This window comes from Olea europaea, chromosome 15, assembly GCF_002742605.1.
Source record: "Olea europaea var. sylvestris chromosome 15, O_europaea_v1, whole genome shotgun sequence".
NCBI classification, from domain to species: domain Eukaryota; kingdom Viridiplantae; phylum Streptophyta; class Magnoliopsida; order Lamiales; family Oleaceae; genus Olea; species Olea europaea.
Window position 1 is genome coordinate 25,043,841 of NC_036251.1, and position 13,401 is coordinate 25,057,241.

At 33.2% G+C, this 13,401-nt stretch overlaps 1 protein-coding gene across 1 annotated transcript; it reads right to left on the minus strand.

The window, feature by feature from the left end:
* Positions 1-845: 845 nt before the first annotated feature.
* On the minus strand, positions 846-11,671 carry LOC111410606 (protein CHROMATIN REMODELING 25). The gene is made up of 21 exons (XM_023041036.1): positions 11,391-11,671; positions 10,506-10,886; positions 10,020-10,106; positions 9,659-9,899; positions 9,471-9,596; positions 9,317-9,373; positions 9,128-9,214; positions 8,841-8,936; positions 8,608-8,658; positions 7,226-7,300; positions 7,025-7,111; positions 5,562-5,653; positions 5,343-5,475; positions 4,419-4,538; positions 4,223-4,336; positions 4,018-4,101; positions 3,851-3,922; positions 3,711-3,769; positions 3,059-3,233; positions 2,888-2,986; positions 846-1,361 (listed from the first exon to the last, which is right to left on the minus strand). Exons 1-21 carry the CDS (start codon positions 11,594-11,596, stop codon positions 1,008-1,010), a joined length of 2,796 nt encoding a protein of 931 aa, XP_022896804.1. The 5' UTR covers positions 11,597-11,671; the 3' UTR covers positions 846-1,007.
* Between the last annotated feature and the right edge of the window lie 1,730 nt (positions 11,672-13,401).

Below are 13,401 nucleotides of genomic sequence, written 5' to 3' on the forward strand. Positions count from 1 at the left end.
CTAATGAAGGTACATTGTATAATGCCTATATTCGCCATTAGATATATTGAATCAGACAAATAAGAATCTAAGAATAACAGAGTTCATAAACATATTGCACCACCCACAAGACTCCAAGAAAAATATGAAAAAAGGGATTAAAAAAGCATTAAATTAGAACACTATCAAGTACCAACTTAAAATGAAGTGTAAAAAGATTTAAGCTTTCGGAAAGAAAATGTGTTAATCAAAGAATAACATTTATATGTAGACGAGAACGCATACGCACAAACATATATGTTAACATTCTCATCAATATAGAGGCATAAAATACATACCAATTATTGCAATCCTCTAACTCTCTTGAATCATCATGTCAACACCATTTGATTCTGCATTCCACCATTTGCCTGCAAAAAGCACTTCCACAACCAAGCAAACAGCGTTCTGATGCTATAAAGATTTCTTATAGCTAGTTATTTTTCCAAATTAAGCATCAATATCAACTACAATAACTTCTTCCTAATAATAATAAGAAATACATGCATATATCTTCCAGTTTAGCTTTTGTTATATTCGAGAAGTATAAAGCACAGAGTGATGCAAACATCACAAAAATCACAGCACAAATGAATTCCTTCATAGAGACTTCTTAATTTCACCAAGATAATTGGACGACAACCTTGATGATGAAAGGACCCAGATATCTATTTTAGGATTAAAATTAGTTGACTGTTATGTTGGCAAGATACAAATAGGTAGAGAGAGATCTAATCGTGTCAGCATCCTAGTGTGCTTCAGAATTTAATTGTGTGTATCCTTATAGCATTCATATCTACCAGTACGCGAATTTGATTGATGTAAACTAATTGCCCCAACATTATCAGTTAACATATACTGCTACGTAAATTATTACATTTGGAGTCTTGTATGTAGTGATGATTACAGATAAAGATGGTCAAACATGCTGAGCCATTTCAGCGATGAAATTAGAGAAATGAGAAAGAATGAATCAATCCATCCAAAATCTACTCAAAGTCATCATCGTCTACAAAAGCATGAGATAAATGTAGGGGGGGTGTTTGATTTCCGGGGGAGATTTTATTTGTCGGCATGACATGAGTTTTACCTCCTAAAGTTCTCATGAATTTTATGTGGGTCTTTTCTGGAGGTTTTAGATTAGATGAGCTCACTGCAGAATCTCTACTAGAGAACGATGGTAATGTTGCTTGATGCTGAGACAACAATGTTGCTTTTCCAAACATATTCTTTCTAAAACTGGGCAATTTTTTATGTCCTTCTACATCCTCTGTCTTGTCTTTTACAGCTGATTCTACAGGGACAAGCTTCCCATCTACTTGGTTTGTGAAAACAAATGAGACCTGCAGCAAAAAAAATAAAAAAATAAATAAATAGCACTTATGCTGCTTTCCACATCCGATTAGACACAAACAGCATGTTTGGCTAAGCTTAAGAAAAGCAGACGCTACTAAGTAACATTTTGTTTTCAAACAAGTTTGAAATTGTTAATATTTTCTTAAGTAGAAGAGTTGTTTTGAAAGTAACCACATTCTGATCATAATAATTAACTTACTCATTTCCAACTTGGACCAATAAAAATATTATTTGATTATAAGTTAACTCATAAGCAGACCTTTTAAACTTAGCCAAACACGTTCATAATGAACTTAACAGTTAATAGACCTACATATTTCCAAGGCTCAGTTCACAGTGTGATTGGTGCTATCATATTTATGAATACACAGTTATCAACATACAGATGGCCCCGAGAAAAAGCAAGAAAAAGACTTAGCCTCCTGTTGGGAAGAATTTATAAATGATTTATTTAAAAGAGAGAAATGAGTGGTGAATTAGTGGATAATGCTTGTGGGTCCGTTGGATTGTGTGGTTGAAAAATAAAGTTTGACAATATATAAATTATTTATAAATTTTGCCAAAAGGAAGCTTAGTTGAGGAGTAAAATCATGGAAGAAACCTCAGACAATCTAACTTCCCATGGCCATTAGTCCAGGTTTGACATATGTATCAATAGGCCTCCATTTTTGGCAAATTTATAAATGATAATAAATAGGAATAGTAGTGGGTCTTTTCAAATGCGGCAGTAGTTATGAAAGTGCATTTGAAATTAATGTTGAGTTTGACTGTATTTATAAACCATTTATAAATTTGTATCCATTGAAGGCTAAATGGTTCGTATTGATTATTGTAGAACCATGATCTTAAGTGAGACTCAAATTCTTAATTTTGTTCGATTGTTAATCGTATTAGGAATCAAAATTTTATAATGAAGCTGGCGTTATCAGATTATAAAAACAAGAATGGATCAGAAAATTCAACACAAATACGAAATGAATAGGCAATACATATTTTAGCAGAATCTATTGAATAATAGTTCTTATTAAGCCATAAGAATTGTCTAAGAGGATACTTATTAAGACAAGGTCATGTATTTAAAAGTTATAAAAATAAAAAATCAAAGAAAATAATAGGGAAAAAAACCTCAAGAATTCCTGGAAGCAAATTGAAAATAAAAATAGTATAGCATCAATACACAAACAACAAAATGATAAAATTAACAGCGCCAACACAAAATAACAAAGTTAATGAATTTCAGGTAAAATTTATTCTACCTTCAAGGCTTCAACAGTCAACAAACCAATGCATTCACTTTACAATCATAAACACAAAGAAATACTTGAAAAACAATGAGACTAATTGAAAATTTTAGAAATCTCTAACACTGGATGTTTTCGGGTCAACATAAGTTAAAGCATCTGTTAATTCATGAATAGTCTATGTGAAATCAGACTATATGATCAAGCATTGATATATCTTGTAATATGGAAGCAACAAATCCACTGTAGTGAATTTTTGTTTCTTGGCTTACCTCATCTCCTGCCGAAGCCTGAAATATGGTATCAGGTACAGTTGATGGAAAATAATGATGGCCCCAACTAGCTAAATCCTCTTCCTTTGGAGCACCGACCTTGAAAAAGAAATCTTGTAAATTGAACGTTCTTTACGCCTAAAATATCCTGATTCAATTACAGTTACGAACCTGTTTCTCTGAGCTTTTCAACTTATGCAAGCACCCAGTAATGCCTGCAAACCCACCTATATCATCTTTATCAGATTGGCAGCTCTGATTTGTGGATTCCGATTCAACAGTGCAATCTAGCACCATTTCATGTTGTTTGCAGCGATTGCAGAACATCTTTTCGTGAATTTCCGAACTACACAGAAATCATTGTTTAGTCTGAAGGAACATTTAATAGGTTTGAAATGATATTAGTAGAATTTGGAAGTAAAAGACTATAAGATTAAAATATTAGTGCTCTTAGAGTCATTTGACTCGCATCAGTTTCATATGTTAAGGTCACCATTAAATTATCCTGGCCTTCTAGTCCCGAAAACCACTAGTGGAACTTCATTAAATGTATTTTTAAGATGATCTAATAATAAAAGATGGTGGGAAAGGACTACGGACTTTGGGAGTTCTTTATCGGTATTGATCTATTACTATGTAATGCAGACGTTCGTCTTGTACACTATAACTAACACTGATAAATCATATTGTGTTGATTGATTGGCTGGTATTTGTGCATTGTTATTGACGACACTGTTCCATACATTTAACACTAATTTATGGTAGAAGTGTCTTCTTATAAGCAATAGGTGATTGACAGACAATAATTTCAATAAGGGCACACCTCACATTCTCGTGAAATGTGAACAGGTCACGTAAATCTTCTGTTGAAAAAAAGTTACCCTGCAATTAATTAGATATCCACATCATGCTCCCAGAACAGCCATTATAAACATGGTAAGAGGAAAACCAGCTGAAAAGTACCTTATCAGAATCGACATGCTCTTGCTGAATAACTTTTTGAAGTCCTTCCTTTGACATCTGACGCTGGTAGACCTGCAGAAAGTGCAGAATAATACAATCAGCATGAATAGAAATACAAAGAAAAGCACAAGCACGAGCACCAGCACCCAGAATTTGCTAATTTAAACCTTTTCTTCAATGGTTCCAGAACTCAAAAATCTATATATGTAGACCCTCTTCTTCTGTCCGTCCCTCCAGACTCTAGCTGCAGCCTGCAAAGTGTTGAGAAATTGTGCAAGTAGAGAATGCTCTTAATATTCATACAAAGAAAGTTCCCCTACTGAACGCATTCTTTTATCATTTAGCAAGTTTCCAAAGTAAAAGGGAAAATGCCTGTTTATCATTGGCTGGATTCCAATCAGGATCAAACAGCACCAGTCGATTTGCACCAATCAAGTTGAGGCCACAACCTCCAGCTTTACTACTCAAGAGAAATGCAAACTCATCCTGCAAGATAAATTAATGTAATACAATGAAGGCAGGCATACATATGGAAAAAGCAAGAATTACAATTGCAAAATCCACATACCTTTGAGGGATCATTTAAACGATTAACCAACTTTTGTCTTTTGTTGATTGCTGTAGATCCATCAAGTCTCAGAAAAGGATATCTTCGTTCACGACATAATTGAGCAAAAAGGTCCAATGTCTGATGAGAAGAGAATAAGTAAAAGCCAGAAAGGGGATTTACTGCAACTAAAAGCACAATATTCATAGCCAAGCATCCATGTACAGCAGTCAAAAGATTAGTAAAACCAGGAGGTGAATTCATGCTTCAGATCCTTCCCCCAGTCCAGCACATGAAGTACAGGAAGTATATATAAGGAAATGCTTACAAATAAAGGAACATACTATAGCATGTGAAGCTAAGTGCAAAACAATATAGTCCAACAGAAAACCCAACACAAAAGCCATGAGTGGAACAAGAGTGAAAGTTCTTTTCCTAAACGATCAGTTGATTGTTAAAGTATGAAACAATTTATTATCCTGTGGAAACATCAAATAGAACCAAGGCTTTGTTTAACCTCTCAAAGAGAAAGAATGCAGAACTGTGCTTGAAATACACTAGATTTTCGGTTTTAAAGAGATCTTAAAGGGATCCGTTATCAAATGATTCTATTACTAAAACACACTAAAGCAATTTGTTCATTGTTAGGTGTTTTCCTGTCCACTGACTGCAGAAAGAGATGCTGAATTACTGCTCAGTCAGCATTTCACAAAACATAAAAAATAAAAAACTTGTAATATAGAATATACTCATTTGCATAGCAAGTTGCTTAATCTCATTGCAGTAATATTAACTTGTCTCTAGGAAAAGAGTTATAAGTGAATTTGACCTAACCAAAATAACCACCATTCCTGAAACGTAATTATGAAATACAGTACTGCCTGGAGTTCCACATGGTGTCATCCAAGATATAACTGGAAAGAAATGAAATGCATAGCATCAGACCTGCGTGTAATTAGAAACAAGAACAATTCTATCATCTGTACTATTACGGAGTAGAGCAAGTAACCGTGCCAAGACATGCATTTTCCCTGATAATTCAACCCAAACCCCATCACCACCGGTCCATGATCCAGATCTAGCAGAACAAGAGAAGGATTTTATTATTCGATTTAGGTAAAACCCAAGTTCATAAGTAAACGCAATTTTAACAGTATAATTTACCTTCCAGAGAACATTTCTGAAGGGAAAAACCGCAGGCATTCCTCAAATCCAGATATTCCAGGACTCCCACTTTTTATTGTATCGTATATTAGCTTGAATTAGATATATCTTGCATGAGTAAACAATAATAGCTATAGCTTACAAAATAGAGAAATTAAAAGATAAGCAGTATGCATTCATCCAAATGAGAATGAAGGGGTTGAGATCAACAACAGAAATATAAACATGCAAAGTATGAAATGCTATGAATCAGACATGGAATATGCTAAAATCTATATTTGCAAGCACCAGTGAAAATCTATTAAGACTATTTTCATTATCAAGAATTCAGGATATAAGAGTCAAGACCTGCGCTTTTTAACTAGAAACTGCAGCATGAAATTTGTAGAACCAATTACTTCCAAGAAACCCAGAACCCAGCAGGTAAACTTTAGATTTCCGTCCTATTAAAAATTATATGAAGCTAGCTAGTATTATTTATAATCACTTGAAACGATAAAAGTTCAGACATCTCATAGTGATCAATATTCTTTCTTAAAAAGAAATTCAGCAGCAGAAGAAATCCTTCAGGGTATGGATTTGAACAAAAGTCAAAGACATGATTTCCAATGGCCTTTGTCATCCACTACTAGAAACTGAAATTTGGCTTTTACTGGAAATTACAGTTATCCAATCATAAATCTAATATCATATTAAAACAAACAAATGCACTCAGGTTTCAATACTGAAGCTGGAATCGATGGTAGCCATGGTTCTCAGGTGTATCAGGCTTTTTCTCAACATGGTACAAAAGAATTTAGAGGTTCTGCATAAATGCTTCCATGAAAATGGTAATCCAATGGCTGAAATAAAAAGGCAAACTGTTGTATCCATTATGGTTCACAATCATCTTATTCCATTTGCTCACTACGAAACTAATGACAATGTTTTGGCTGAATGACTTCTTCGTGAGGATTTTCTTCATTAACAAGTTCTTCATTAACAAGAAATATACGACACTAATTATGGCTAGATTCTAGTGATTACAATTATTGTGTTAGTCTATCCAAGGTAAGAATATTACACTGCATTTAGAAAACCTAATTACACACACACATATACACACTAATTATAGTAACATAATCTTTGCCGTTGATAACTAATGCATGAAATATCATGATTCCCAAAAAAGGGTTAAGAGTGAAGTTAGCATATCAAGAAGTTATAAAAGTGGATGACTCGGAGAAAAAAATGATAAAATCTAAACCACCATAAAAAAAATATATATATATATACATATATATACATATGTACATATATGTATATACGTGTATATACATATGTACAGATATGTATATACGTGTATATACATATGTACATGTATTATACATATATATGTATATACACATATACATATATATGTATACACATATACATATATATGTATATATATATATATAATCCCATTATCTAGACTGTTATACCTTTGGATGGTTGCAGAGTTTCTTAAGTGCTGTTATGTAAGCTAGAATTTTTGATTGCTTTGTTTCTTCAGTAATTGCGCGTTTAACCTGTGCTTGAGAGTAAAAGAAGTTTAAGTGGGTTGTTACAAGTTATCAACACAAAAAACCAGAAGCTAACAGCAACTGGCATAAGCAGTCAAGTAAAAAAGAAAGAAAATTTACATTTTTTGAATGTATAAAATGGCTGTACAGCTCTGATTGGAGAGTGGTCAATTTGCAACATATGACTTCCACTATCTGCAAGAGAGTAGCCATTGCATTACTTCAACTCTACAGAACATTTTTAAAATATGTACCAATAGGACTATCATTATTTAAATGTCATGTAACCAAATGTTTCAAATATTAACCTATCTTTTATATCTGTGCTCAATACTTAACAGCCAATACATAGCTCTAAGATACAAAGGTTGCATTTGCTCAACATTCTATTACACTTGAAGTGGGAAACGGGAAAAAAATCGCCAGATAGGTAAAATAAGACCAAGGAACCAAATGCCAGAACCTTGACAAACTAGTCCAGTTTTTCCTTCAGAGGCAGTATAGATATAAAAATCAATCTCCTACACTTCAGCCATAAGATAGAGTATGAAATGGAAGACAATTAGTTTCATGCACTGTATGCATGTAACATAACATGCCTTCATTCTGCAGATGCCAAACACACTAAAAAATTAATGTTTCTTCTTTTTAACCCATCAAGTATTCAGGTAAACAAGCTCACTTAAGTCCATGCATGTACTCAGCAGACACACGGGAAAAAGATAAGAATCTAAAGAAACAAACTTTAAATTCGCTATCTCGTCAATTAACTGTTCATAAGCTCAGAAGTACGAGCAATCCAACACAGTCAACTTCTGAGGTGGCTCAGTAAGGAAATATTATCTTCCAAATATTTTAAATAAAAAATACCTCCAAGTGACACAAGGATTTAACTAGCTATATGCCAAGAAGATATGTACATTTTGAGTTTTGTTTTAATTCAACGGCACCTCCAAAATCCAGAGGCTCTGAACAAATAAAACTATGCATGATTGGGGACAAACGTGAATAATGAAGTGAAACACAATATAAAAAAGTGTCCCCTTTGAGTCAAAGTATCAAAACATAATATTAATGATAACAAAATAAGGACCTAAACTGGGGAACAACAATTTTTTTTTTTTTTTGATAAGTAGTCAGATATTTTATTAATCATGGATAATACAGAGGAAGTGTATTATCAATTAATACAAAACAGAAACGTCATGAAATTGGACAACCAGTCTATGCGAGTAATAGCCACAACATTAAACCAAATATACAATGTCAGAAAATTGGGGAACAACAATAAGAATTCAAAAACCAAAGTAGTGACATAATTTACTTGATATAAAGATTTTGAGGCAAGCTTATGTGTTCATGTGTCACAAGTAAGGGTTCATCAATAAAAGTCATTTAGTTTGGAAAAAAAAAATATGTGTTAATGTGTCACACCCAATATAAAAGCAAACATTTGTTAACATATGCAAGAACAATATATGGATTCCATATAATTTTGATACCTTTGGTGGCAAGTGGTTTGATAATAGCGCATTAGTTCTCCTCAGTATAAACTGAAAAATAAGCATGCGAACACTTGTAAGAAGCTAGGGAAATTTAAATTTATTCAAAATCAGCTCTAACGAACATGATATTTCTAAATAAAGAAGATTGATTGTGATTCTACGGAACCTTGAACTCAGATCACCTTTAGAGAAAGCTAGATACGGGCATTTAGTCATTGCAAGAGAGTTACCTGATTTACTTTTGCACTGAGTTCTGCCGATCGTTCATCTCCTAGCTTCTTCTCTTCTTTGGAAGCTGTGGGTTCTCTACCACAAATAATTGGCATCTTCACTTGGGAGAGCAGATAATCCAGTTAGAATGGAATATGTGCTATATATACAACTGGGACAATTAGATATAATAGTGGAACTCTGTCTATTCCCAAGAAGAATCACGTCTGTTGACTTGTTAAATAGAAACTTCCAAGAAATTCATGCTCATTGCCAATAATTCCAAAAATTCAACCAGTTAGCTTACCTCATAGTAACGCCGGAAATAAACAGCATCACCCAAGACTCCTGGGTTTGTAAAATTAACCATGGCATAGAACTCTTCAAGATCATTCTGGATTCAAGGCAAAGTAGATTAAAGTATCGCCCAAGAAAGAAGAGTGAAAAATAATTAACACAAAACAATGAAAAATAATCACGCATAGGTTGTTCTCACTTGCATTGGAGTCCCCGACAAAAGTATGCGGCGCTTGCAGGTTAAAGCAGCTAATGCCTGGACCAAAAATTTATTTTAGTCATCTCAAATCTGTTCTCCCATTGTGGTCTCCAAGGAAATAAAATCAATTGAACAATAACTCAATATATCGTACTCGATTGGTCAGTGTCTGGTCATTTTTTAGCCTGTGAGCTTCATCACATATAAGAAGGTCACACGATCCACTTTGGTTGAATTTTGAAGAATGCATACGGAATGTCTCGTAGGAAACAATCAATACCTATGAGAGTGTCAGTTAAACATGTGCCCTCACCAAATAACCAGATAGTACCAGAATTTTACCTGTAAATGGCTCCGAGGACTTGTGAAATTATCAATGCCAGAGATAACATCGTCTCGAGTGCTTTCACATAAAGCAACAAGTTTCACCCTCTCCCCAACCCATTTCTTGATTTCAGCTTCCCAATTACCCACGAGACTGGTAGGAGTCACGATAATTGCTTTTTTAACCATTGGTTTCCCATCAAGTCCCCGGAAAAGAAGAGTATAAAGCAACGTGATTGATTGCAAAGTCTTCCCCAAACTGCAGAAAACAACCCAAGAATAATAAGAATCTAAAAAATTTGGCAGAAAATGAGTCTTGTGATCATAAAATAACGCAAAAGAACATAATCCAGAGAACTAGAGGTACTGTTTGTTTTACCCCATATCATCAGCCAAAATGCACCCATTAATGTTGTCAGAACTCAGTACACCTGAAACACAATCAAACATGAACTGCACCCCTTCTCTGCAAGTGAAAATCAAGTTCAGCCTTCCAATTAACTACATAATTAAATCACCAAATAATGGAATTTATCTATTTATGCAATAGTTTTCTCTTTGATTTAAAATCCTAACATTCTAACAGCTACCAAAACAGCCACAAATAAATCAAAAGTTGAGCAAGTGCTTTGCTGCATAACACCAAAAAATAAGAATTAACATCTGATAAAATACTCCTCTATCTACTCTGGTCAACTCATGCTGAAGAAAAACTTCAACGTGTATGTGAGACCTCAAGAATGTGACAGCCACAAAATGTATGTCCTTAATTATAAGGATGATTTCCCGACATGATATCACATTTATACATATTTACCTTCTAGTCTTCTACCTTACATGATTATTTAATGATGACCAGTGGTACCTCTGATGGGGCCGGAGGAACGTCACAAGCAAGGGATCCACAACTATAGACACAGACTCGCAGTCTCTCCCTTCTGGTTCTTCAGACTGCCACAATATCAGAGGCTCAATTCCTGGAGGTAAGCATATTTCCTCCTCTGACTCCTCTTGCTCGATAGTGTTAGAGATGTTGAACGTGTTTGTAATTGTGACCAAAGCAGGCCTTGATGAACCCCATGGCACAAATCTTTTACGAGCCCAAAGTCTGCGTGAGAGTTGGTCTTTGTTCTCAGTATATCCATTAGATGAAGGGGGCTTGAAGGGCTTTCTCAAACTAGCTGCTGCATCTTTCACTGAATACACTCGTGGAAACAGTGACTGCCTTTTCACTTCGAGGTTTCCCCTGATTCATTGCCATCAGAAAAAATAATGTGTTCACCACACAATACTATCGTGAACTATAAAAATATGATGATATTAGATCTCAATAGAGGATAAAATTCATATGTATAAAATAAATTGGTCTCTTCCCACACATTTATACAACAAACTGATAGATATAAATAGACTACATACAAATACAAAAGTTCCTATTGACAAACTAAAAGCATAATTCGAATTTGAGAAACTCTAGTTTGAATTGCAAAGAAATGCATCTAGAATTATTAAACTCAAGAGCAAGGACCTCACTCCTCAGTCAAAAAAATGATATGCGTCATCGTCTCTGAAATACACTGAATACATCAAACATATTTTACTAGATTCAACGAGCTGAAATGTAAGCAGAATGACAAAACCCGAGATTGGCGGGATTCAAGGACCTCACCAACAATTTAACAAAACCGGTATTTCACCTTGATTAATCAATCAGATCAATAGGATCGATGCAAATGTAGAGAAAATGTACCTCACTAGATCTGAAATATTTTGTGACTTCCAGGCATGGTTTCGCTGCAGAGCTGAACGTCGGGCATAGGGCTTTTCCCCTTCATCTTCATCGCATTCGGAACCATAGAATTCGGATTTAGCTTCAGAATTATAACCGTATTCGGCTTCTGATTCAGCTGAATCCAAGGATTCAGAATGCAACAGAGATTCATCTCCGTCTTCCATTTTAGTCCAGTCTAACGTTCACTTGCTCTTGCCGCTTGTTTTGTAGGAGATACACGAAAATGGACTTTCACAGTAGCAAATTTTCATGACCCATTAAATGAATTAATAAAAAGAAATTAAGTTTAAAAAAAAATTTACACTATTTACCTTTAGCTAGTGATTGTTTGAATTTTAATTTTCTAACCGACCGACCACAAAAGAAAATCGACGCACAATCGCCTAAAAATTGTCCGATCAATCACCGTCGTAGTGAGCTAAATCGACGACCACGCATCTACACCAGAAACAATACCGGTTAGTTTTCTCGCACAGTATGAGTTCCAGTTGAAAATTTATTAAATAATATTAGATTTATTAGATTTAATTAGATGAACATTCGGTTTAATTAGATCATGAGCATGAATAGTATTATATTGTAGACATGTTGAGATGAAAAAATGTGATATTTTTTGTAATTTTTGGACCTATAGCGTCGACAATGACGATTTTTGACCAGAATCGAAAAAGACATTGCTGTTAACAGTCGTGGGCCGACTGTTAACTCGGCCCATGACTGTTAACCGACTGTTAACAGTCGGCTCATTGACTGTTAACAGTCTAATTTTTTTAAAAAAATATATATATATATATATAATTTTTATTTGTTTTTTATAATTTTTGTAATTAATTTAATTTTTTATTTGATTAGTAATTATGTTATTTATTTATTTAATTTTTATAATTGTCTTTTATTTATATAATTTAATAATTGAATATTATCTTTAATTAACAATTTTGTGTCGTTTCTTTTTTTTATGAAATAATCTTTAATTTTATTTTTAAATTTATTTAAATAATATAAATATTCTTTACATTTTTTTAAAATGTATTTAATTTGAAATTTTTTGTTTGTAAATATATTTTTCAAATGATTATAAGATTAATTTTCTTTATAATTAATTAATTTTTATTTGATTAAATAATAATTATGTTATTTATTTGTCTTTTATTTATATAATTTAATAATTGAATATTATCTGAAATTAACAATTTATTTTGTTCCTTTTTTATGAAATAATCTTTGATTTTGTTTTCTAATTTATTTAAATAATATTATACTTTAATTTGTATCTAATTTTAATTTTTTTTCGTAAATATATTTTCTAAATGTAATATACAAGATTAATTTTCTTTATAATTTTAACTTGATTAAATAATAATTATGTTATTTATTTATTTAATTTTTATATTCTTTAATTATTTAAAATTTATTTAAATAATATTTATATTCTTTAAATTTTTTTGAAAACATAGTTAATCTTTAATTTTTAATTTTTTTGTGTTCTTTAAATATTAATAATTTCCTTTTATTGAAAATCTCATTAATTTGTATTTTAATTATTGAGAGAAGCAATAGGCTGTACGAGACATACTTCCAGGGACATGGGTCGGTGCTTCTACTCAACTTGATGGTCGCGATCAGGGGGTGCGACCAGATGCTAGATAGATTGAAGCTTGGGCTGGTCTACATCCTCGAGAGTGTGATGAGGTGTCATCACAAGAAAACTGTAATCGACATTTTTCATTTGCAAGTTTTTGACGACATCGATGCATTTAACAACTATCCATGGGATCAGAGATGCTACGAAGACACTGTACATGTCTTCACCAGAGCACACTCGAGGCCCAGGGGGTCGATGCATAAATACGATACATATGGATTGCCCTTAGCGGTGCAGGTAAATGTTTAATATAATCAAAGTTAAAATTTTAGTATATTACATTTGTGCATAATAAGTGTATGTGTTATAGATTTGGGTGTATGA